At 40.5% G+C, this 27,536-nt stretch overlaps 1 protein-coding gene and 1 pseudogene across 1 annotated transcript; one reads left to right on the top strand and one right to left on the bottom strand.

Moving 5' to 3' along the window:
* Positions 1–3,020: 3,020 nt before the first annotated feature.
* On the top strand, positions 3,021–6,062 carry LOC106610445 (T-cell ecto-ADP-ribosyltransferase 1-like; annotated as a pseudogene).
* A 13,673-nt stretch (positions 6,063–19,735) lies between these two features.
* LOC106610446 (CD209 antigen-like protein A) lies at positions 19,736–26,837 on the bottom strand. The gene is made up of 6 exons (XM_014209824.2): positions 26,602–26,837; positions 24,184–24,285; positions 23,871–24,074; positions 23,611–23,753; positions 20,505–20,605; positions 19,736–20,230 (listed from the first exon to the last, which is right to left on the bottom strand). Exons 1-6 carry the CDS (start codon positions 26,741–26,743, stop codon positions 20,089–20,091), a joined length of 834 nt encoding a protein of 277 aa, XP_014065299.2. The 5' UTR covers positions 26,744–26,837; the 3' UTR covers positions 19,736–20,088.
* Between the last annotated feature and the right edge of the window lie 699 nt (positions 26,838–27,536).

Consider the following 27,536-nt stretch of genomic DNA (forward strand, 5'->3'; position numbering starts at 1 on the left):
CCGCATCCCGTAAGATCTTCCTTTGCCTGTCTTTCCATTCTTTTAGTTTTGTTTTACGTTTCTTTCCCACATTTCGGTGATTTTCATCAGCAACAGAAAAGTTGTGCGCTTGTCCGTCCATTCTGAGTGGTGCACATAAACGGTTATTCCACGAGAGCCTATCTTTAAATTTAAACATATTGTTAATTAGCGCGTGGAAAGCTTGTGAAACCGGTTCACTATAGAAAAAGGGTGTCCAATAATGATTTTTCATGTATATCTCGTTTTTTTGAAAAATGTCACATATACGGTTCTTCGTCTGTAGGATTCATTTGTTATTGAAGTAGAAGTCCTGGGAGTGCATTCTGATGAAGAACAGGAAAGGTAATAACATTTTTCTTATAGTAAATCTGATTTTGGTGAAGGCTAAACTTGCCGGGTGTCTAAATAGCTAGCCCGTGATGGCTGGGCTATGTACTTAGAATATTGCAAAATGTGCTTTCACCAAAAAGCTATTTTAAAATCGGACATATCGAGTGCATAGAGGAGTTCTGTATTTATAATTCTTAAAATAATTGTTATGCTTTTTGTGAATGTTTATCGTGAGTAATTTAGTAAATTGTTAGTAAATTCCCCGGAAGTTTGCGGGGGGTATGCTAGTTCTGAACGTCACATGCTAATGTAAAAAGCTGTTTTTTGATATAAATATGAACTTGATTGAACAAAACATGCATGTATTGTATAACATAATGTCCTAGGTGTGTCATCTGATGAAGATCATCAAAGGTTAGTGCTGCATTTAGCTGTCTTCTGGGTTTTTGTGACATTATATGCTAGCTTGAAAAATGGGTGTCTGATTATTTCTGGCTGGGTACTCTGCTGACATAATCTAATGTTTTGCTTTCGTTGTAAAGCCTTTTTGAAATCGGACAGTGTGGTTAGATTAATCTGGTTACTACTCCTGCCCAGTAACTAGAATATGCATATAATTATTGGCTTTGGATAGAAAACACCCTAAAGTTTCTAAAACTGTTTGAATGGTGTCTGTGAGTATAACAGAACTCAAATGGCAGGCCAAAACCTGAGAAGATTCCATGCAGGAAGTTGCCTGTCTGACAAGTTGTTTCATCTTGGCTCTTTTTATTGAAGACTGAGGATCTTTGCTCTAACGTGACACTTCCTACGGCTCCCATAGGCTCTCAGAGCCCGGGAAAAAGCTGAACGATATCGAGGCAGCCTCTGGCTGAAACACATTATCGCTTTTGGCAAGTGGCCGATCAGAGTACTATGGGCTTAGGCGCGTGCCCGAGTCGACCAAATGCTTTATTTTCTTTCATCTGTTTACCTAAACTCAGATTCCCGGTCGGAATATTATCGCTTTTTTTATGAGAAAAATGGCATAAAAATTTATTTTAAACAGCGGTTGACATGCTTCGAAGTACGGTAATGGAATATTTAGAATTTTTTTGTCACGAATTGCGCCATTTTCGTCACCCTTATTTAGCCTTTCGGATAGTGTCTTGAACGCACGAACAAAACGCCGCTGTTTGGATATAACTATGGATTATTTTGAACCAAACCAACATTTGTTATTGAAGTAGAAGTCCTGGGAGTGCATTCTGACGAAGACAGCAAAGGTAATAACATTTTTCTTATAGTAAATCTGACTTTGGTGAGTGCTAAATTTGCTGGGTGTCTAAATAGCTAGCCCTGTGATGCCGGGCTATCTACTGAGAATATTGCAAAATGTGCTTTCACCGAAAAGCTATTTTAAAATCGGACATATCGAGTGCATAGAGGAGTTCTGTATCTATAATTCTTAAAATAATTGTTATGCTTTTTGTGAACGTTTATCGTGAGTAATTTAGTAAATTCACCGGCAGTGTTCGGTGGGAATGCTAGTCACATGCTAGTCACATGCTAATGTAAAAAGCTGGTTTTTGATATAAATATGAACTTGATTGAACAAAACATGCATTTATTGTATAACATAATGTCCTAGGGTGTGTGGTTAGATTAACGAGAGTCTTGTCTTTAAAATGGTGTAAAATAGTCATATGTTTGAAAAATTGAAGTTTTTGCATTTTTTAGGTTTTTGAGTAACGCGCCACGGTATTACACTGGCTGTTACGTAGGTGGGACGATTTGGTGCCACCTACCCTAGAGAGGTTAATTCAGTTATTTATGTATTGCAAAGTTTCACGGATTTAATAAAATGTGGAACTACAACCACGCTGCACTTTGGTCCGCTCCTTTCGACAGCCGTGACAATAACCATGGTAACACTTAAAAGGGAACAGTTGGGAGAATATGGAACAATGATTAGACTGAAGGTGAGGACACAACAGGTCACCTGACAAGACTGAATCCAAACATTGCTGTTGATTTTATGTGCATTTTACATTGACATTTACACTAAACTATTCCCTGACAATCCAGGTGTGTGTGATGCAACATCCAACATTTACAAATCATTCAACGAAGCCACTCGTACCCAATATAAGAGCTACAACATTTCAGTACCACTCCCTGCACCTTCTGACCAAGGCCTTAGGAATTCTGAACAAGAACAAGAAGCATTTCCAAACCTTCCGAGGAACCAAAGGCTTGCTGTGGTGTCCGAAATACTACAATGCGATTTGGAACTCGCTCCTGTTTTGAGATCACCACCTACCTTGGTGCCCCACTGGGGGGGTACTCTCAGCTGCTGCATGAGAAGGAGGTGCTGATTCCCCCCTATGAAGTGTTCAATAGACAATATTTTCTATTCCATTCATATTAGGACGCTTCCCAATGGGCACACACGTCAATTCAACATCCACTCTACACTGGTTCAACCTAATTTTATTGAAATGATGTGGAAACAACGTTGATTCAACCAGTGTGCCCAGTGGGTTGGTTCTTCCACAAATGTTTTAAATTAAAACGTATCACTGAGAAATCGTTGGAACTCACCCAGTGACGTCATTACCAGTTACTCACACAAACTGAGAGCCTGTGACCGTGTGACCATAGGATCTGGTACTTCTGTGTGGGAACAATGTTTGTGGTTGTTTGGGCTTGTATTAGTCAGATGTCTGACAAGGTATAAGTAGACCTTTGCAGAAAAGCTGCAAACACAAGTCTTGAAGCTGATCAATACAAAACAACCTCAATTGTGCTCCAGTCTGGTAAGTTGAACTATCAGATCATTATTATCTGATAAGATGTTACAACAGTTGTGGTATGATATATAGCATTGTCAGTAGTAGTACTCATTATTTCTCTATAGAGTTTATATCAGTAGTACTAACTAAATGACACTAGGTTGTTGTACGTAGCTAATGTTGTTATTTCTCCATAGAGTTTATATCACTAGTACTAATTAAATACTACCAGATTGTTGTAGCTAACGTAGCTATGATTTTTTTATTTTTGCAAAATGCTATATATCCATTGTTTAGCTGGAATGGAATGTTTTTATCTTTTATATTTGACTGTAATATGTGGTTGTCTCACCTAGCTACTGCACAGAGCCTTCAGAACGTATTCATGCCCCTTTACTTTTTCCACATTTAGTTGTGTTACAAAGTGGGAATGAAATGGATTTAAATGGCTTTTTTTTTCAAAAATGTACACAAAATATGATGAAGTATCAAAGTGGAAGAAATTATTTTACATATGTGAAAAGTTAATGAAAAATAAAACACATATATCTTGATTAGATAAGTATTCAACCCTCTGAGTCAATACATGTTAGAATCAATTTTGACAGCAATTACAGCTGTGAGTCTTTCTGGGTAAGTTAAGAACTTTGCCTACCTGTATTGTACAATATTTGCAATCAATCAAGTTGGTTGTTGATCATTGCTAGACAGTCATTTTCTAGTCTTGCCATAGATTTTCAAGATGACTTAGTCAAAACTGTAACTAGGCCACTTAAGAACATTCAATGTTGTCTTGTTAAGCAACTCCAATGTACATTTGGCCTTGTGTTTTAGGTTATTTCCTGGTGAAAGGTGAATTTATCTCTCAGTGCCTGGTGCAAAGCAGACTGAACAAGATTTTACTCTAGGATTTGGCTTGTGCTTAGCTTTATTCCCCAAAAAACTCCCTAGTCCTTGTCAATGACAATTATACCCATAACATGATGCTGCCATTACCATGCTTGAAAATATGACAAGTGGTTCCCTTATATAACGCTTTGTATTCAAAATATAATAAATTTCTTAGCAATTTTTTTAGCAGTTTTACTTCAGTGTCTCATTGCAAACAGGTTGCATTTTTTGCAATATTGTATTCTGTACAGGCTTCCTACTTTTCCATCTGTCAATTAGGTTAGTGTTGTGGAGTGTGTACAATGTTGTTGATCCATGCTCAGTTTTCTACCATCACAGACATTAAACTCTTTACCTGTTCTAAAGTCACCATTGGCCTCATTGTGAAATCCCTGAGTGGTTTCCTTCCTTTCTCGATAGAGTTTACGTATATCTGTTGTCATTCTGTGGTCAATTGGAAAGAAGTAGCAAGCCAATTATTGAATGAGACTTGATTGACAGTAGTTTTACTTCACAATAAAGGCTTTATTAAATGGTGGCTTTCCAAAAACTCCTATCAATTTTTAGAAGTGAATAATATCAAAGCTACTTTTATAATGAATATAATGATTGCCAGTATGTTTAAGTTTACTATCCGCTTCTATATGGTGCTATTGCAATTCGTTTTAAAACGTGAAAAATATCAAAGCTATGTTGTTTCATATTTGGTATTCTTATGCTGTTTGGTATTTGTCTCCTATACATGCTGTTTTACTACAGATGCTGTTGAAGTCATGGGGAGAGAAAACATCCTAACCTTTGCTGTGCTGTGTGTATTCCATGATTGGACTCTGGGTGTGGACTCCAAGATGGTACTTCCAGCATATAGTCTTGCTACTTTTAAGCTGAGAACAAGATTGTTACAGTAAAAAAATATATAATAATAATATATATAAAACTGTTCCTCTGTTTTACACTTTTTGCCTGTTTTTTCCCCTCCATATTCTCTGAAGGTTCATCTTCATCAGTCTGGTCTCAATTCCAGCATACCATTAGACATGGTCCCTGACTCTGTTGATGACATGTATAACACCTGCACTAAACAAATGTACAACAAGGTGGAGAAGGAATATCTTGTACATGAAAACAAAGAGCCCTTCAAAAATGCCTGGAAGTGGGCAGAAAGTTGTGCAAAAAATGTGAAGGAACGATTCCGAAAGGACAATTCAGAGTACAATTTTGACGACAAACTTTCACATAATCATATCAAGGCTATCTGTGCTTACACAACAGGTCATCCTTCAATACACTCAGAGTTCAACCAAGCAGTCCGGACCAATAGATATGAGTATACAACCTCCTTCCAATTCCACTCCCTGCATTTCCTCCTGACTGACGCCATTCGCCTCCTGAAAAAAAAAAAAAACCTTGTCACACCACATACAGAAGAACCAAAATGAAGTTTGTGGGTAAAGTTAACTAAACTATTAGATTTGGCTTCTTTGCCTCCAGCTCTCTCTACAAGGCAAATTCTGAATTTGGAGACAAGTCCTGCTTTGAGATAAAGACGTGTTTTGGCGCTTACCTGAAGTCTTTCCCCAAAATGGGGATAAAAGAAGAGGAGGTGTTGATTCCACCCTATGAAGTGTTCAACGTTACTGAAGTACTCAAGAAAGAAGATGATCCAACACTTTGGTGTGATGTTGTGAACAAACTACAGAGCACCAAAATACCCAAGAGTAACCTGAATTGCAAAATGTTTAAGAAGCCAATTACTAATTAAATGTTTTATATATTGAGTCATTGTCCCTAAAGAGGATGTAATTCAACTAGCTCGGCTTCTTATTCTTATGCTTCTTACAAAAATAAATACAATAAAATGTTAAGTGACTATAGTTTCTATTGTAATCAGTTAATTGGTTTATTTGTGGATGTTACATACAAACCTCATTCTGACTCCCTGAAATGGTGTTAATTAAGATGTTTGTACTAGCCTGTGTATCAGACTCCATAGGAGACTTTAAACCATATGCCTTCTGCAGCTTGTGGCAAAATGAATAAAGAAAATCATTGAGCATGAATACTGTATTCGTCATGTATTTTTTGTTTCAACTATTACAGTACTACATTTAGACAAACTGAAGTCATACATTGGGGCCATGGATTAAACTATAATATTACATGACAAGTTTAATTGTTCAATAAAATTATGCTTCATTTCTTCCTCCCAGGTGACACATTAAGCCACAAATAAAGTGATACCCGAAACTACCAATTAGTACTGAATTTTTTTTCCCTGAAACATTCAAAATCATGTAAAAACATTAAAACATTTACTACTTGCACAAAAAGACAACATAAGGCGACATGGAATAATACAAATAATGTTCTGAAATGTTATTCCATAGAATACTTCTAACAGTCCAAAATGGCTTCTGACCAATCATATGGCCAAATAAGGCTTGACTGGCTGGCTCCACAGTACTGTCACAGAGCAAAGTTGACGTTTTGTCTTCAATTGGCCGAAAGGCATCACTCATCACCAGCGGATTCTCATTGCAGTTGGAGCCCCACCCCAGCTGTCCCTGATTGGCTCCCCTCCTGTTTCTGTCCTCCAATGGGGTGCAAATACACACTTGATTCTCTGCCGGTTGGTTAAGAAGTCAATATGCAGCACACACACACTCAAGTCTCCCTCCCTTCATCCCTCTCTCTCCCTCTCTCTCTCCCCCTCTCTCTCTCCCATATCCTCTTGAGCATCTGATCCCGTTAGCGGGATCAAAATCCAGCGAAAAATCATATCGCCAATTAGCATTAAAAAATTATCATAATTTTTTACAAAAATAAAAAATATTTTTTTTTTTTTTTTTTATAGATACACCTCTCCTGAATCGACCCACGTCGTCCGATTTCAAAAAGGTTTTACAGGAAAAGCAAATCATTAGATTATATTAGATGAGTCCATCGTAAAAAGCAGCTTCATAGCCATTTTCCGACCAACCACTTCCATCACATATTATCAATAAACAGCTAAATGTAGCACTAACCTTTTACAAACTTCATCAGATGGCACCCCTAGGACATCATGTTATACAATGCATGCATTCTTTTGTTCAATAAAGGTCATATTTATATATAAAAACAGCATTTTACATCTCTGTCTGACGTTGACTACCTAATTTCCCCTCAAAAGCGTCCCGGTAAACAATGCTACGTTTCAATAAATTGCTATACTATAACGATTTTTTAAATGTATATTGTCAATCTAACATTTATAGATGAATATCTCTTGAGAACACCCGTCATACCAGATTTTAAATTAACTTTACTGGGTAATCACACTTTGCGATAAAAGGAGATGCGATACTCAGAAAATCAGCTAATATACAGTGCTCGGCGCCATCTTGGACGCAACAGTATGAACCATCTCATCTTCAATAATATTGTCAATAATCGCCTACCTTTAGTTGTCTTCATCAGAAAGCATCCCAGGTCCACAACAGATGTATTTTCGGTCAAAAAGTCCATACTTCACGTTCCATTAGCCTGATGTTGGTAGCGCGTCCTATGGCTCTCTCCAAACGCAGCTCTGCACTTCATACTGAAAGCAATCCTCGCGCATGTAGGTTCGTTCAAACATGTCAAACGTTGTATAAAATAAATGTTCAGGGCCTCTAACACCAAGAGAGCCAATAAGATTCGAGGGGATGATTTCATTGCCTTTAAAACCGTTTCCAAAGGTGGGGGCAGACATGGCCGCCGGCGTCATAATGGTGATGGCCCATCCCCTGTGACCAATTTCAAACTCCTGTCATTCACTGAGTTTTGACTCTATAAGGCTCAAACCACTGTGAAAGGACTGGCGACATCTAGTGGAAGCAATAGGAAGTGCCAAAATATTCCTAAACCCCTGTGTTTTTCAATGGGATAGGTTTAAACTCAATACAACACATCAGGTATCCACTTCCTGTCAGAAAATGTCTCAGGGTTTTGCCTGCCAAATGAGTTCTGTTATACTCACAGACACCATTCAAACAGTTTTAGAAACTTTAGAGTGTTTTCTATCCATATATAATAAGTATATGCATGCCCTATCTTCTGAGTTTGATTAGTAGGCCGTTGAAAATGGGAACGATTTTTTTTCAAAATGCGCTGTGGCGCCCCCTATCCTAGGGTATCCTCAAGAGGATATCTCTGTCCCTCCCTCCCTCCCTCAGGTTGGAGGTGTGAAGGGCCAGGATGGAGTCTCTAGCTCCCAGGTAGAGTGTGTCAGAGCTGGGGTCCAGCCTGAGGACGCTGGCATTGGACACCCCCAGAACTGTGCCTGATGAAGAAATGAACTAAGCTGATGCTGTGTTGTTTGTTTATTAATTTGGGTAAAAACAAGACATAACCAATGAGTTTTCAAATAGAATAATGGACATTTTACAGTATATTTTACAGTATATCTCTCATTTCTCAGCATACCATAGATTAAAGCAGCCTTTTTCAAACCTCTACTCTGGAGTCCCAGACATTAAATGTTGTAGCCCTGATCTAGCATGCCTGATTCAAATAGTTAAAGGCTTCATGATTAGTTGACAAGTTGAATCAGGTGTGCTACTTAGTTCTGGAATAGTTAAAATACATGGAACGGCTGGGGGTCCCTGAGGAGAGGTTTGAAAACTCAATACCACTATTTTCACTGGCAAGACACCTTGTTCCCTTCTCCCCCTCCATCCCCATCGTTGGGCTCTCCTTTCCTCCAGAGCCTGGAGAAAACACACAAAGATAGGGCTGGATTCAACCACAGCTGGCTGGAGGCACCATCATTGGGGAGGAAGGGCTCATAGAATGGTATCAAACACATGGTTTCCATGGTTTCCATGTGTTTGATACTACTCCATTCACTCCATTCCAGCCATTATTATGAGCCATCCTCCCCTCACCTGCCACCCCTGGCAACCAAACCACTTCAACACTTATGCATTCTCTTGTTTAGCGATATTGAGTCTTTACAGTTTGACTGTCTGCATGTTCAGTAGTATCTAGTCAATTGACGCAAGGAGCATCAATCTAAGTAACATAACGAAGAAATGCCCTTCAAAATCCGTCAGTTTAAGCTAGAGATATCTGTTTTTTGCATGGGCTGCTTCTCAATCTACCATATCTGCCTATAGTGGCCTTCCAAATCTGCGGTGGAAGGTTTCCAAGTTACAGCTGTGTTTGTCAGACCACGAAACATCCTGAAAAACGGTCTTCTCATGGAAATGTCTGTAGCGTCCTTAACGAGTTGGCCTACAAACTAAATGGATAGATGAGACTCTCACAAACACGATGGTGTTCTCCGTTTTGCTCTACGAACCATACAAGTATCATGGAACTATTTAAAGGTAACTGCGACCGGTAGAAAATGAATGGAAGTATGGAAGTAGTTTTGCGCCTACCCAAAAAAAGGGAAAACGGCTTAGACACTCCATCCACAACTTATGCCTATGTCGCCGTTCAGCATCTGTAGTGGAATGTGCTGTTTGTCAGACAGGAGACAAAATCGGGCTTCTCACAAAAACATCTGCAGCATCTGAATAGTTCAGACTACTGACTAAAATGACCACTCTATGGAAAGTTGGGACTCTCACAAACATGAGAGTCATGGGACTCATCTGAAGGGAATCCATACAAATAAATGGAAGTATGGAGGTACAGTGAGGGAAAAAACGTATTTGATCCACTGCTGATTTTGTGCATTTGCCAACTGACAAAGAAATGATCAGTCTATAATTTTAATGGTAGGTTTATTTGAACAGTGAGAGACAGAATAACATCAAAACTAGACTACAATACTAAACTACATGCTAAATGCATTGCAGAAACGTTATCGTGCAACCAGGGGATCAAATTAAGGTCCTACACCTGTATACAGCACTATCCCCGACACACCCACCACCCCATCCCTCTCCTTGACCTTAGCAGTTCCTACACCTGTATACAGCACTATCCCCAACACACCCACCACCCCATCCCTCTACTTGACCCTAACATATCCTACACCTGTATACAGCACTATCCCCAACACACCCAACACCCCATCCCTCTACTTGACCCTAACATATCCTACACCTGTATTCAGCACTATCCCCAACACACCCACCACCCCATCCCTCTACTTGACCCTAACATATCCTACACCTGGCCATCAACCTGGGAGGATGGAACCCCTTTTTTCAAAACCCCCCCAAAAATGTCTACTGCTGCAGCTAACACAGAGAAACTTCTGGGATTTCCGCTCAATCAGTACAGCACAATTAATAACCATGGTAATAAATGCAAGAAATCTAAAAGGTGTCCTCTCTGGATCTCTCTCTTCAGTCCTACTCCCAGTCGAATCACTCACCCTTGGGCTATGATCTACTTTCCTCACTGCCTCAGCATAGGAAACCTTCTGCCCCACTCTAACTCTGGCAATCTCAGCCTGTCTCTCTCGCACTTCAGATCCCCAGCTGCATGGGTGTCCCCACAGTTGACACACAAGGCTTTCACAATCCCAACTTTACACTCCCTCTGACTACACCCTCCTTCACACTTCTCATATCTTCGGATCTCTCTTCTACACACTGCTGCAACAAATGCTTCGCACCTAAAGCACCGTAACGGGTTCGGAACAAAACCCCCAAATAGTTGATCTAACCTGACCGTCAATTAAGAACTTTCTATTAAAGCTCAACAAGACAGACGGGGTATTGTCAGTCTCAGTCATTGGGTCTACATCTCACCAACAAAGGACATAAAAAAAAATCTGAAATATTGTTTTTCAGATCTATACTCAACACCACCGCACTGATCACTCCATTGAGCGGCACCCTGCTCCGTAGAACAAAGCACACCACAGGTCGAGCCCTGAGATGTGTGATGTGGAGCACCCTCTGCCTCTGGGTGGAGGATGCACACAACATCTAAACAATTCTACTTCTGTGACATATGTAACAGTTCCCAGTTTGTTCTTTGCCCAGCTTGTCAGAACATATGGGTTGGCCAAAGAGCAAGGATCCACTTCATCCCCAAATTTCACTCCTACCCATCCAAAGCATCTCTGGTGTGATCAGGACTGGAAGTTTCTGCCACTCCTGCCGCTGCAGGCACATCATCCTGGTTAGGCTTAATTTTAGAGGAAACATTACTGGCGACCAACTCCACCTCAAGATTCTTAACAGAAGTAGCAGAATGATGGGATCCAAGATCCTCAAGAGAGCAAGTAGATTTATGTCTAAATTTACTTAGCTAGTATTCAGGAGACAAACGTTTGTACTAAGCATCATTGCTTGAGTTTCGCATCACTGCACTTCCTCAATGTTTTGTGGAACATAACTAGTCTACTGGTAGGCAGGAAGCTACAATCTGAAAATAACTTGGAATTGTATTAATATGCTCATACAAACATGTAAACAAGTGTGTGTGGTTTGATATTATAACAGCAAAATTATACATTTTCATTGTTGAATGTATTCTGTTGAGTCTGCTGTACTGACATCATGTTGTATTTGATGATGTGTGAAACATAACTACTGGTACACAGGAGGTTACAAACAGGAAATAAGTAGGACTTTTATTAATATGATACTACAAACAAATACAACAATAGCTGTGTTTGCATGAGTGTTTGTGGGTTTTAGATAGAGAGAGAGAGAGAGAGAGAGAGAGAGAGAGAAATAAAGGAGGAAGTTGTGTGCACTATAGGATTAAGCATGTGTTAGAGTATGTTGTCATGGTGATGTTAAACCACATTCTCACAAATCCAGTGGAGTATGCTGCCACATGACAAGTCATTCCATGCCTCCAGAGGGCTCTGATTGTTGTGTATCTCAACACAGTCCTCCTCACCATTGTCTGCTTGGCCACCACTGTTATCAGGCTGTGGTTTATAAACAGTGGGTTAAAAACAGTCAGATAACTTGGTTAATACCAGTACCTACAGGGTTAAAAACAGTCAGATATCATGGTTAATACCAGTACCTACAGGGTTAAAAACAGTCAGATATCATGGTTAATACCAGTACCTACAGGGTTAAAAACAGTCAGATATCATGGTTAATACCAGTACCTACAGGGTTAACAACAGTCAGATATCATGGCTAATACCAGTACATACAGGGTTAAACACCATCAGATATCATGGTTAATACCAGTACCCACAGGGTTATTAACAGTCAGATATCATGGTTAATACCAGTACCTACAGGGTTAAAAACAGTAAGATATCATGGTTAATACCAGTACCTACAGGGTTAACAACAGTCAGATATCATGGTTAATACCAGTACCTACAGGGTTAAAAACAGTCAGATATCATGGTTAATACCAGTACCTACAGGGTTAACAACAGTTAGATATCATGGTTAACATGTTGTTACTTTATTTTATAGCCCTGTTCTAAAATGTATTAAATACAAAAATCAATCTACGCACAAAACCCCATAATGACAAAGCGAAAACAGGTTTTTAGAAATATTTGTAAATGTATTGAAAATAAAAAACAGAAATACTTTATTTATATAAGTTTTGAGACCCATTGCTATGAGACCCGAAATTGAGCTCAGGGGCATCCTGTTTCTATTGATCATCCTTAAGATGTTTTTTTAACTCGATTGGAGTCCACCTGTGGTAAACTCAATTGATTGGACATGATTTGGAAAGGCAAACACCTGTCTATATAAGGTCCAATAGTTGACAGTGCATGTCAGAGCAAAAACCAAGCCATGAGGTCAAAGGAACTGTCCGTCGAGCTCCGAGACAGGATTGTGTCGAGGCACAGATCTGGGGAAGGCTACCAACAACTTCTGCAGCATTGAAGGTCCCCAAGAGCACTGTGGCCTCCATCATTCTTAAAGACACTTCCTAGAGCTGGCCGCCCGGCCAAACTGAGCAATAGGTGGAGAAGGGCCTTGGTCAGAGAGGTGACCAAGAACCCAATGGTCACTCTGACAGAGCTCCAGAGTTCCTCTGTGTTGATGGGAGTAGCTTCCAGAAGGAGAACCATCTCTGCAGCACTCCACCAATTAGTGCTTTATGGTAGAGTGGCCAGACGGAAGCCACTCCTCAGTAAAAGGCACATGACAGCCCGATTGGAGTTTGCCAAAAGGCACCTAAACGACTCTCAGGCAATGAGAAACAAGATTCTCTGGTCTGATGAAAACAAGATTGTACTCTTTGGCCTGAATGCCTAGCGTCATGTCTGGAGGAAACCTGGCACCATCCCTACGGTGAAGCATGGTAATCCTAAGCATCCTAATCAGTCAGGTTTCAAGACTGGGCATTCAACTGAGACTGCTCTTCTCTGTGTCACGGAGGCTCTCCGCACTGCTAAAGCTAACTCTCTCTCCTCTGCTCTCATCCTTCTAGACCTATCTGCTGCCTTTGATACTGTGAACCATCAGATCCTCCTCTCCACCCTCTCTGAGTTGGGCATCTCCGGTGCGGCCCACGCTTGGATTGCGTCCTACCTGACAGGTTGCTTCTACCAGGTGGCGTGGCGAGAATCTGTCTCCGCACCATGCGCTCTCACCACTGGTGTCCCCCAGGGCTCTGTTCTAGGCCCTCTCCTATTCTCGCTATACACCAAGTCACTTGGCTCTGTCATATCCTCACATGGTCTCTCCTATCATTGCTATGCAGACGACACACAATTAATATTCTCCTTTCCCCCTTCTGATAACCAGGCGGCGAATCGCATCTCTGCATGTCTGTCAGACATATCAGTGTGGATGACGGATCACCACCTCAAGCTGAACCTCGGCAAGACGGAGCTGCTCTTCCTCCCGGGGAAGGACTGCCCGTTCCATGATCTCGCCATCACGGTTGACAACTCCCTTGTGTCCTCCTCCCAGAGTGCTAAGAACCTTGGCGTGATCCTGGACAACACCCTGTCGTTCTCCACTAACATCAAGGCGGTGACCCGATCCTGTAGGTTCATGCTCTACAACATTCGCAGAGTACGACCCTGCCTCACACAGGAAGCGGCGCAGGTCCTAATCCAGGCACTTGTCATCTCCCGTCTGGATTACTGCAACTCGCTGTTGGCTGGGCTCCCTGCCTGTGCCATTAAACCCCTACAACTCATCCAGAACGCCGCAGCCCGTCTGGTGTTCAACCTTCCCAAGTTCTCTCACGTCACCCCGCTCCTCCGCTCTCTCCACTGGCTTCCAGTTGAAGCTCGCATCCGCTACAAGACCATGGTGATTGCCTACGGAGCTGTGAAGGGAACGGCACCTCTATACCTTCAGGCTCTGATCAGGCCCTACACCCAAACAAGGGCACTGCGTTCATCCACCTCTGGCCTGCTGGCCCCCCTACCTCTGAGGAAGCACAGTTCCCGCTCAGCCCAGTCAAAACTGTTCGCTGCTCTGGCACCCCAATGGTGGAACAAGCTCCCTCACGACGCCAGGACAGCGGAGTCAATCACCACCTTCCGGAGACACCTGAAACCCCACCTCTTTAAGGAATACCTAGGATAGGATAAAGTAATCCTTCTAACCCCCCACCCCCTTAAAAGATTTAGATGCACTATTGTAAAGTGGTTGTTCCACTGGATATCCTCTCTAGGCTAGGCGGGACGAATTCGTCCCACCTACGTAACAGCCACTGCTATCCTGTGGCGCGATTTTCAAAACCTTAAAAATCCTATTACTTCAATTTCTCAAACATATGACTATTTTACAGCCATTTAAAGACAAGACTCTCGTTAATCTAACCACACTGTCCGATTTCAAAAAGGCTTTACAACGAAAGCAAAACATTAGATTATGTCAGCATAGTACCAAGCCAGAAATAATCAGACACCCATTTTTCAAGCCAGCATATAATGTCACCAAAACCCAGAAGACAGCTAAATGCAGCACTCACCTTTGATGATCTTCATCAGATGACAACCCTAGGACATTATGTTATACAATACATGCATGTTTTGTTCAATCAAGTTCAGATTTATATCAAAAACCAGCTTTTTACATTAGCATGTGACGTTCAGAACTAGCATACCCCCCGCAAACTTCCGGGGAATTCGCTAACATTTTACTAAATTACTCACGATAAACGTTCACAAAAAGCATAACAATTATTTTAAGAATTATAGATACAGACCTCCTCTATGCACTCGATATGTCCGATTTTAAAATAGCTTTTTGGTGAAAGCACATTTTGCAATATTCTAAGTACATAGCCCAGGCATCACGGGCTCGCTTATTTAGACACCCGGCAAGTTTAGCACTCACCATAATCATATTTACTATTATAAAAGTTTCATTACCTTTTGTTGTCTTCGTCAGAATACACACCCAGGACTGCTACTTCAATAACAAATGTTGGTTTGGTCCAAAATAATCCATCGTTATATCCGAATAGCGGCGTTTTGTTCGTATGCGTTCCAGACACTATCCGAAATAGTAAAGAAGTGTCACGCGCATGGCGCAATTCGTGACAATAAAATTCTAAGTATTCCATTACCGTACTTCGAAGCATGTCAACCGCTGTTTAAAATCAATTTTTACGACATTTTTCTCGTAGAAAAGCAATAATATTCCGACAGGGAATCTCCTTTTCGGCAAACAGAGGAAAAAATCCCAAAGGCGGGGGCGGTCGGGGTCATGCGTATAAGCCAGTGTCCCTTGATCGGCCACTTGAGAAAGGCGATAATGTGTTTCAGCCTGGGGCTGGAATGACGACATTCTGTTTTTTCCCGGGCTCTGAGCGCCTATGGACGACGTGGGAAGTGTCACGTTAGAGCAGAGATCCTTAGTAAATGATAGAGATGGAAAAGAAGTTCAACAAATGGTCAGACAGGCCACTTCCTGTAAAGGAATCTCTCAGGTTTTGACCTGCCATTTGAGTTCTGTTATACTCACAGACACCATTCAAACAGTTTTAGAAAATTTAGGGTGTTTTCTATCCATATGTAATACGTATATGCATATTCTAGTTACTGGGTAGGAGTGGTAACCAGATTAAATCGGGTATGTTTTTTATCCAGCCGTGTCAATACTGCCCCCTAGCCCTAACAGGATATCATAAGGTGAATGCACCAATTTGTAAGTCGCTCTGGATAAGAGCGTCTGCTAAATGACTTAAATGTAAATGTAATGTAAATGTAAATGGTGTTGGCAGCATCATGCTGTAGGGATATTTTTCAGCGGCATGGACTGGAAGACTAGTCAGGATCGAGGCAAAGACGAATGGAGCAAAGTACAGAGAGGTCCTTGATGAAAACTTCAGACTGGGGTGAAGGTTCAACATCCAACAGGACAAAGACCCTAGGCACACAGCCAAGACAATGCAGAAGTGGCTTCAGGACAAGTCTCTGAATGTCCTTGAGTGGCCAACCAGAGCCCCGACTTGAACCCGATTGAACATCTCCTAATAGAACTGAAAATAGCTCTGCAGCGACGCTGCCCATCCAACCTGACAGAGCTTGAGAGGATCTGCAGAGAAGAATGGGAGAAAGTCCCCAAATCAGGTGTGCCAAGCTTGTAGCGTCATAACCATGAAGATTCAAGAATGTAATCACTGCCAAAGGTGCTTCAGCAAAGTACTGAGTAAAGGGTCTTAATACTTATGTAAATGTGATATATTTCAGTATTGTGTATTGATTGATGAGGAAAAAACTATTTAACCAATTTTAGAATTAGGCTGTAACATAAGAAAATTGTTGTAAAAAGTTAAGGGGTCTGCACTGTATTTCACTCAATAGCCATTGTCAATGTTAAGGTTTATAGTTCACTATGTAGGCTGTACACGAATATCCAGTCCTAAACATACAGCTGCCGGCCTGTAGAGTCTTGGTCTTCCATCTGCAGAAGAGCACACACCCACACCCGCACACACACGCACGCACACACACTTACATCACTAATGCTGACAGCTGAAACAAGTGTAAATCAAAACTAGATGTTAAACTGATGTCTGTGCCCAGTGGGATGATTTTACCAACTGAGACACAGAAGTAAATCTATCAAAACTTCAGTAGTGTTTTTTTTATTATATGGTGTTAGTGTTTGTCTAGTTATGTGTGTGTGTGTCACAGGAGGTTGGTGGCACCTTCATTGGGGAGGACAGCCTCATGTTAATGACTGGAGCGGAATAGGTGGACAACAGCAGAATTAAGGGTTGGATCATAAATAAACTTCCAAAAACATTAAAAAGAAGAAGAAGGATGTCAGGGAACAGAATAAACAAGGGATGGAGAGGACGTTATACACAACAGTCTGGTCTACAAGTTTGTGTCCCAAAAGGGATCCTATTTGTCTATGTAGTGCACTATTTAGAGAATAAGGTGCCATAAAGGACACATATCAAGTCTCCTTCTTTAGAGCCTGGAAACATCCTGTCACCTGTTGTGGTCCACAGACAGAGAACACAGAGGGAGAGGGTGTTGACCCCATTACACAACATGCATGAGTGTGTAGCAGACAGGTCCTCTGGTGCTTGGTGTTGCCATTGGTTACCTACACGTTGTCCCTTGTACAGTGAAGGTTGTGAGTCATTCTCACCTTTCATTAGCATTGTTTTTGTGTGTGTGTGTGAGTGTGCCCTCTCAGTATGCAATTCAATCAGGAAGCTGGTAGACTCTGTTAAAGACAATTGTTCCTTTTTTTATTCAAAAGTGACTTTGTTATTCATATCATAAGCATTGGTTAATAATTGGTCCCACTTTTATTTACTAAGCAAATCACATGACATGTTTCTAATAAAACTAATGAAGAATCATTTTACAGAGTACAGTATGTCTACGTATTCTCCTCTAAAACTAAAACTAACAATTATTTGTATTATTTTATCTCTCTTCCTCACGCTCTTAATTTTCTTCCCTCATCTATGTCTCTCTCTGACACGAAGGCTCTATCTCAATTAATTTTTACTAGAGTCCTCTCCGCCTATCTCCTCTCCTCCTTTCAACCCTAATAGAGAAGGTTCAAGGTCCATCCCCTTGGATTCTATTCTCCAATATGTTTTGAGACAGTGTCATACCACTATTTCACCTCTGTTGAGTTCATCTCTCACTTTAACCACTAGGTGGAATCACTTCTTCAGGCTAGGGGCCTTTTTCTGAATTTCTGCCTGACTGACGTGCCCAAAGTAAACTGCCTGTTACTCAGGCCCAGAAGCCAGGATATGCATATAATTAGTACCATTGGATGGAAAACACTTTGAAGTTTGTAGAAATGTTAAAATAATGTATGAGACTATAACACAATAGATATGGTAGGAGAAAATCCAAAGAAAAACCAACCAGAATTTTTTTTTTTGAGAGCTCATGCTCTTACAATGGAAGGTATAGGGTCATATACAAATCCAGCTCATAGATTGCAATTCCTATGGCTTCCTCTAGATAAACAGTCTTTGTTCAAGGTTTCTGGCTTTTTTCTTCCCAAACGAGGAAGAATTTTGAGTTTTAGTACTGGCAGTCTGAGTTGAAAATCAGTCTGGTGCGCGACGAAGAGGACACGCACCTGCTAATTTTGCTTTTCTATTGAACATACTTCTTTCCGTATAAAATATTGTAGTTTAATTACATTTTAGGGTACCTGAGGTTTCAATAGAAACGTATTTTTACTTGTTTTAAAGTTTAGCGGTAGATTTTTGGATTCCTTTCGCAAACCTTTGGATTGCAAATCAGAGGAAGATTTTCCAAAAGTAAGTTAATATTTAATCGCTATTTGTGATTTTACGAAGCCTGCGCTGGTTGAAAAATATTTTGATGTGGGGCGCCATCCTCAAACAATTGCATGGCATGCTTTCGCTGTAAAGCCTATTGTAAATAGGACAATGCAGTTAGATTAACAACAATTTAAGCTTTTAACCGATATAAGGTACTTGTATGTACCTAAATGTTTAATATATTTATTTGAATTGCGCGCCCTACAATTTCCCCCGGAAGATGTCGACAGGTGTCCAGCTAGCGGGATGCTTAGCCTTAAGTGTTAACCATTCAGGACCTTTTCCAACTATTAAAATAATAACTATATGTGAGAGAGAGAGAGAGAGAGAGTAAATCTGACAGTAAATCTCAGAAAGACCAAAATAATGGTGTTCCAAAAAAGGTCCAGTTGCCAGAACCATAAATACAAATTCCATCTTGACACCGTTGCCCTTGAGCACACAAAAAGCTATACATACCTTGGTCTAAACATCAGCGCCACAGTTAACTTCCACAAAGCTGTGAATGTTCTGAGAGACAAGGAAAGAAGGGCCTTCTATGCCATCAAAATGAACATAAAATTCGACATACCAATTAAGATCTGGCAAAAAGACATATCAGTTATAGAACCCATTGCCCTTCATGGTTGTGAGGTCTGGGGTCCGCTCACCAACCAAGAATTCACAAAATGGGACAAACACAAAATTGAGACTGCATGCAGAGTTCTGCAAAAATATCCTCCTTGTACAGTGTAAAACACCAAATAATGCATGCAGAGCAGAATTAAGCTGATACACGCTAATGATCAAAATCTAAAAAATATCCATTAAAATCTACAACCACCTAAAAGGAAGCAATTCCCAAACCTTCCATAACAAAGCCATCACCTACAGATAGATGAATCCGGTGAAGAGTCCCGCAAACTGGTCATGGGGCTCTGTTCACAAACACAAACAGACCCCACAGAGCTCCAGGACAGCAACACAATTAGACCAACCAAATCATGAGAAAACAAAAAGATGCCACAAGACAAGGGCAACTAGTGAAGAACAAGCACCATTGTAAATACAACCCATATTTATGTTTTTTATTTTCCCTTTTGTACTTTAACCATTTGCACATTGTTACAACACTGTATATATACAAAGTATGTCATTTGAAATGTCTTTATTCTTTTGGAACTTCTGTGAGTGTAACGTATACTGTTCATTTTTATTGTTTATTTCACTTCTGTAAATTATCTACTTCACTTGCTTTGGCAATGTTAACATGTTTCCCACGCCAATAAAGCCCTTGAATTGAATTGAACTGAGAGAGAGAGAGACACAGAGAGACACAGAGAGACACAAAGACAAACAGAGACACACAGAGACACACAGGGACACAGAGAGAGAGACAAAGAGAGAGAATGTTTGTTACTGTGCGTTATTGTTATACCACTTTCTCACATATCCAGTCATGATATTTGAGACAATTGTCATCATTCCATGTCTGTACAGGGTCATCTTGTCCATAGTATATCTCAGCACAGTCCTCTTGCCCATTATCATCAGGCTGTCCTCCCCTCCAGTACCTAAACAACACAGAGAACCAGACAGTCAGACAGTCAAACATCCTCCTCAATTATACACATAGTTCTACATATTAAAAGCACCCTCTGTAAAATGATCATACCATTATCAAGAATGGGCAATCAACACATTTCGATACCTCATTTCTATAATCTATAGTTCTCATGAATGACATTCATGATTGGAAATATACCTTTTTATGAACATGATTGGAAGCAATATATCTTTGTTGTTTTTTATCTCCATATCACAAGGTAAAATGGTAAAATATCTCACCCTGTGGTCAGTGATGTGCCGTCCACCCACTTCCAGGTCCCCTCAGTAACAGAGTCAGTCAGACCAATCCAGGCTCTCAGGTGGAGGTTGAAGAGAAATGTCTGTTGTTGAGAAAGATAAAAAACTGTAACTTTTAATATATTTATAAATACCGCACACATGTTATCCTGTTAGGACTAGGGGGCAGTATTTACACGGCCGGATAAAAAACGTACCCGATTTAATCTGGTTATTACTACTGCCTAGAAACTAGAATATGCATATTCTAGCTTTGGATAGAAAACACCCTAAAGTTTCTAAAACTGTTTGAATGGTGTCTGTGAGTATAACAGAACTCATATGGCAGTCAAAAACCTGAGAAGATTCTGTACAGGAAGTGCCCTCTCTGACCATTCCTTGGGCTTCTTGGCTCTGTTTATTGAAAACTTAGGATCTTTGCTGTAACGTGACACTTCCTACGGCTCCCATAGGCTCACAGAACCCGGGAAAAAGCTGAATGATGTAATTCCATCCCCTGGCTGAAAAACATTAGCGCCTTTGGTAAGTGGTCTATCAGAGGACCATCAGACTGAGGTGCGTGCACGGGGCGACACCATGTTTTTATTTTCTCTCTCTTTGAACGTCGGAATATTATCGCTTTTTTACGAGAAAAATGGCATAAAAATTGATTTTAACCTCTTATGGCTAGGGGGCAGTATTTTCACGGCTGGACAAAAAACGTACCCGATTTAATCTGATTATTAGTCCTGCCCAGAAACTAGAATATGCATATAATTATTAGCTTTGGATATAAAACACTTCAAAGTTTCTAAAACTGTTTGAATGGTGTCTGTGAGTATAACAGAACTCATTTGGCAGGCCAAAACGTGAGAAGATTCTGTACAGGAAGTACCCTGTCTGACCATTTCTTGCCCTTCTTTGTCATCTCTATCCATTACAAAGGATCTCTGCTGTTACGTGACACTTCCTACGGCTCCAATGGGCTCTCAGAGCCCGGGAAAAAGCTGAATGACGTAATTCAAAGCCCTGGCTGAAACACAGGAGCGCTTTTGCTAAGTGGTCTATCAGAGGACAAAGGGCTTAGGCTCGTGCACTGGCCGCCCCCGTCTTTCTGTTTTTCCCTCTATTTACCGAAACACAGATTCCCGGTCGGAATATTATGACTTTTTTACGAGAAAAATGGCATAAAAATTGATTTTAAACAGCGGTTGACATGCTTCGAAGTACGGTAATGAAATATTTAGAAATCTTTTGTCACGAAATGCGCCATGCGTGTGACCCTTATTTACCATTCGGATAGTGTCCAGAACGCACGAACAAAACGCCGCTGTTTGGATATAACGATGGATTATTTTGGACCAAACCAACATTTGTTATTGAAGTAGAAGTCCTGGGAGTGCATTCTGACGAAGAACAGGAAAGGTAATCAAACTTTTCTAATAGTAAATCTGATTTTGGTGAGTGCTAAACTTGGTGGGTGACTAAATAGCTAGCCCTGTGATGGCCGGGCTATCTATTGAGAATATTGTAAAATGTGATTTCACCGAAAAGCTGTTTTAAAATCGGACATATCGAGCGCATAGAGGAGTTCTGTATCTATAATTCTTAAAATAATTGTTATGTTTTTTGTGAACGTTTATCGTGAGTAATTTAGTAAATTCACCGGAGGTTTGCTAGTTCTGAACGTCACATGCTAATGTAAAAAAGCTGGTTTTTCATATAAATATGAACTTGATTGAACAAAACATGCATGCATTGTATAACATAATGTCCTAGGGTTGTCATCTGATGAAGATCATCAAAGGTTAGTGCTGCATTTAGCTGTGGTTTTGTTTTTTGAGACATTATATGCTAGCTTGAAAAATGGGTAGTCTGATTATTTCTGGCTGGGTACTCTGATGACATAATCTAATGTTTTGCTTTCTCTGTAAAGCCTTTTTGAAATCGGACAGTGTGGTTAGAGTAACGAGAGTCTTGTCTTTAAAATGCTGTAAAATAGTCATATATTTGAAAAATTGAAGTTTTCGGATTTTAGAGGAATTTGTATTTCGCGCCACGCCCATCATTGGATATTGGAGCGGGTGTTCCGCTAGCGGAACATCTAGATGTAAGATTAAACAGCGGTTGACATGCTTCGAAGTACGGTAATGGAATATTTAGAATTTTTTTGTCACGAAACGCGTTGGGCGCGTCACCCTTCTTTACCCTTTCGGATAGTGTCTTGAACGCACGAACAAAACGCCACTATTTGGATATAACTATGGATTATTTTGAACCAAACCAACATTTGTTATTGAGGTAGAAGTCCTGGGAGTGTATTCTGACGAAGAACAGCAAAGGTAATAACATTTTTCTTATAGTAAATCTGACTTTGGTGAGGGCTAAACTTGCTGGGTGTCTAAATAGCTAGCCCTGTGATGACGGGCTATCTACTTAGAATATTGCAAAATGTGCTTTCACCGAAAAGCTATTTTAAAATCGGACATAGCGAGTGCATAGAGGAGTTCTGTATCTATAATTGTTAAAATAATTGTTCTGTTTTTTTGTGAATGTTTATCGTGAGTAATTTAGTAAATTCACCGGAAGTTTGCGGATGCTAGTTCTGAACGTCACATGCTAATGTAAAAAGCTGGTTTTTGATATAAATATGAACTTGATTGAACAAAACATGCATGTATTGCATAACATAATGTCCTAAGATTGTCATCTGTAGAAGATCATCAAAGGTTAGTGCTGCATTTAGCTGTGATTTGGGTTTATGTGACATTCTATGCTAGCATGAAAAATGGGTGTCTGATTATTTCTGTCTGGGTACTCTGCTGACATAATCTAATGTTTTACTTTCGTTGTAAAGCCTTTTTGAAATCGGACAGTGTGGTTAGATTAACGAGAGTCTTGTCTTTAAAATGGTGTAAAATAGTCATATGTTTGAGAAATTGAAGCAATAGCATTTCTAAGGTACTTGAATAACGCGCCACGGGATTCCACTGGCTGTTACGTAGGTGGGACGAAATCGTCCCACTGGCCCTAGAGAAGTTATTGTACTGATGAAAAGTATTCTCTCTCTCTCTCTCCCTCTCTCTCTCACTCTCTCTCACACACTCACCTGTTCCTCTTTGCTGTTAATGATCACCAGGTCTGCTCCTCTGTCCAGACAGTCCTGTCTGCTCTCCTTCCAGGTTTTCTTCTCAGAGGAGAGGAAGTACAAACTGGAGTCAAAGTATCTCCATCCCTCCTGACAATGCTGCTCTGTTGAAGAGTAAAGTTGAACACATTGAGAAACTTAGCCAATATCTTTATACTCATAAACCCATTGATACATAATTATTGTTGATTTTACTTCTAATTTATCAGTTTATATCCCACCTATCACATAAAGCTTAGCCTGAATATGGCCTTTCTCTTTAGTCAGGTTGTTGTATCTGGTCTGTAACTGGTCTCTCTCTTCAGTCAGGTTGTTGTATCTGGTCTGTAGCTGGTCTCTCTCTGCAGTTGTGTTAGTCTTATAAAGGGAACAACTCTGTGACAAGTTGTTCCTTTTATCCTCAGAATCTTTGATGGCTCTGTTATCTACAAAGTATAAACATATAGTTACCAGCTAAAACACCAGTTAAATAGGCTTAGTAACCTACACTTCTTACAACTAGGTGATAAGCAATGAACTTGGACACAAACTCACAGTAGACAGACAGGCCTATGATCACAGCCAGTAGGAGAACACACAGCAGCCCCAGACACACTGCAGCAACTAGGAAGGGTCTCTTCCCTGAGCTATCAGGCTCTGTGGACACATACAATGTACTGTTATGTTTTGTGTGTGTGTCTGTGTGTGTGTGTTTTACCTGAGTGCTGGTCTCCTGGTCCATTATTAGGAGCAGTGTCTGCTGTCTCTTCTCTCTTGGTGCTGGTCTCACCGTCTCTCAGGGTGTCTGCACTGACGTAGATATGCACAATCCTCTCCTTCATCTCACCTCTGTCAAACTTCACCTTCTTGTTCATATCTTTCTCAGCATAGATGACCTTTTACATCTTTAACAATGCCTGGGTCTTTCTTTCTATGTGGGTCTACTATACATTAAGTCTCTGCTTCTAGAATTAATGTGGTGGTCTTCCAACATGGCTGCCAGGAGGCGTCGTTCGTCAACTACAGTACAAGCCCTCTGTACTTTTTCTGCTTATAGTGATGTCTCTGTTTCTGAGTCATCTGTGTGTCTCTGTCTGTGTGACTACTGTAGGTGTTAACTCTAAGGAAGTATCAACAAAATGACACGGGAAATTGTGGCTATGCTAATACAAAAATGTTTACAAGTTTGAAAACGTGTGTGCGTAGTTGTGTGCATAGTTGTGTGAGTGTGAGAGATTGTTACAGGGGTTATTGTTAAAGCATTTTCTGCAGCACAATATAAATCATTACATGTCTCTACATGGTCACCTTGTCCAGAGTATATCTCAACACAGTCCTCCTGCTCAGGGAACAGGACATGCTATTTGTGATGATGGACAGAACACTATCATACCAGGAAGATATAGATCATAGAGGGGAAATGAAGAACAAAAGCTAGCTTTTTACATATATTAAAGATAATATGGAACAGTCAAATATGAGCATTTGATATTGTCCTTATATGTAACTTGACAACAAAGACTGACTGTCAAAAATTATTAGAACACACAGCAGCCCCAGACACACTGCAGCAACTCCAGAGGGTCTCTTCCACCACTGAACATTTACTGAATAACACATTATTAAAGTAAGATCTTTGGTAATGTGTGTGTCACGTCCTGACCATAGAAAGATTTTATTTTCTATGGTAGAGTAGGTCAGGGCGTGACAGTTTTTCTCCTTCTATGTTTTCTATTTCTATGTTGTCAGGTTCTAGTTTTGTATTTCTATGTTGGGGTTTTGTTTGGGATAATCTCCAATTGGAGGCAGCTGGTCCTCGTTGTCTCTAATTGGAGATCATACTTAAGTAAGGGTTTTTTCCACCTGGGTTTGTGGGAGTGTCACGTCCTGACCAGCAGAGGGAGTAATTGTATTAGTTTTGGTCAGGGCGTGGCAGAGGGTTTGTGTTGTGTATGTATTTCTATGTTCTGTCTAGTTTAGTTTTTCTATGTTTAGGATTGGGTGTTGGACTCTCAATTGGAGGCAGGTGTTTCTAGTTGCCTCTGATTGAGAGTCCTATATAGAGGTGTGTGTTTGGTTTGGTTATTTTGTGGGTAGTTGATTTTGCACTGCTGTATGTAAGTACCTAGCCTGTAAAACTGTCGGTATGTCGTTCTCTTTTGTTTATTGTTTTTTCGTGTTCATGTGTATTGAATAAATTATCATGATGAGCACGCAACCCGCTGCGCCTTGCTCTTCTCTCCAGTACGACAACCGTTACAGGGAGATTGTTTTTGAGTATGTGTATGTTTACTCTGCGTCCCGGTTTGTTTTTGTTATTCAGTTTATATGTGTTGCATAGTTTCACAGTGTAAATAAAATGTGGAACGACACACATGCTGCACTTTGGTCCGCTTCTCCTTATGTCACGTTTGTCGTCGGTGAAGGAGGACCAAAACGCAGCAGGCATGCGGTTGTTCATTTTGAACATTTATTAAATCAAAAAGAACACTCCAAAACAACAAAACGAACAACGAATTACAGACAGTCTGGCCAGGCACAAGGCTAAACTCAGAACAATCTCCCACAATAAACAGACAAACACACCCAACTAATATAGGACTTCCAATCAAAGGCAACACCACACAGCTGCCTTCAATTGGAAGTCCACCCCAATTAACCAAACATAGACATACAACTAATTAGATCAACATAGAAATACGTGAAACTCAAAAAGTGCCCAAAAACCCCGTAATACTAAATCAAATGCCTTACAACAAAAACACCACCCTGAACCACATAAAACAAATACCCTCTGCCACGTCCTGACCAAACTACAATAACAATTAACCCTTATACTGGCCAGGACGTGACACCTTATGACAGTGTATTACTGTATCATCCAGGATTGAGACAAAAAAAGGTATAGAAATACTGAGTAATCTCACCTGTTTAATATATTGTGTGTGTGTGTGTGTGTTCGTGCAATCTTACCTGAAGCAACAATTCCATTACTTGGACTGGGCTTGAAGGCTCTTACATTGGAATACAATTGGCCATCGATGTCTGTGTTCTTCATTGCATCAGGCTCATTGTCTTCAAATCCATCTGGGATTTCATAGACTCCCTTTGACATCTTAACACACTTGTGGTCAAATACAGTAACTTCTACTTCTTACCTCAACTCTATATGTCTTTAGCTGTGTCGTCTCCCTGCACTGTCCTGGGTCTGTGTGACTTTAGGTAGTGAAACTCTATATCAGTCAACCACAGTGAACGGGAAATTGTGAAATCAACACACTGGCCACCATGTGACTTCCACCAGCCTTAGTTTGATAATATACTACATTATGTGACTATATCATGATGTATGTGTGAATTCACAGGGTCCCAATTGTTCATGTTCTAAAATAAATTGGTATCCTGTTAATTGACATATACACTACATATATCCTGACTGAGTTTAATAGCCTTCCCTGTAGCTCAGTTGGTAGAGCATGGTGTTTGCAACACCAGGGTTGTGGGTTCGATTCCCACGGGGGGCCAGCACAGGAAAAAAAAAAAAAAATGTATGAAATTGTATGAAATGTATGCATTCACTACTGTAAGTCGCTCTGGATAAGAGCGTCTGCTAAATGACTGAAATGTTTAACTCACCACCAGCCTTCAAATGGAGAACACATTATGGCTCTCACTCTATGACCGGTGGTGTAGGGAGAAGCCCTAGATGCTGATCTTAGGTTGGTTTTACATTTCCACCACTAATGGTTAAGGTTAGGAATGGGGGAGGGAAACATGATCCTAGATCTGTAGCTAGGGGAAACATCCCCCTGAAGTGTGATCGGCAACCGATGGCCATATATGGGTCTTTGTTCTATCTATGCTGACTGTGAAGAATTACTCAGAATGAAAAAGCAGAAGTTCTGACA

This window comes from Salmo salar, chromosome ssa08, assembly GCF_905237065.1.
Source record: "Salmo salar chromosome ssa08, Ssal_v3.1, whole genome shotgun sequence".
NCBI lineage: Eukaryota > Metazoa > Chordata > Actinopteri > Salmoniformes > Salmonidae > Salmo > Salmo salar.

What these genes read in the sequence shown, in the direction of transcription:
- LOC106610446 (XM_014209824.2), bottom strand. Translation starts at nt 26,743, where the DNA reads ATGTCAAAGGGAGTCTATGAAATCCCAGATGGATTTGAAGACAATGAG. An exon ending in TAATGGAATTGTTGCTTCAG is followed by an intron (nt 24,286 to 26,601) that starts GTAAGATTGCAC and finishes ATGTGTCCACAG; the next exon opens with AGCCTGATAGCTCAGGGAAG. An exon ending in TTAACAGCAAAGAGGAACAG is followed by an intron (nt 20,606 to 23,610) that starts GTGAGTGTGTGA and finishes TCTCAACAACAG; the next exon opens with ACATTTCTCTTCAACCTCCA.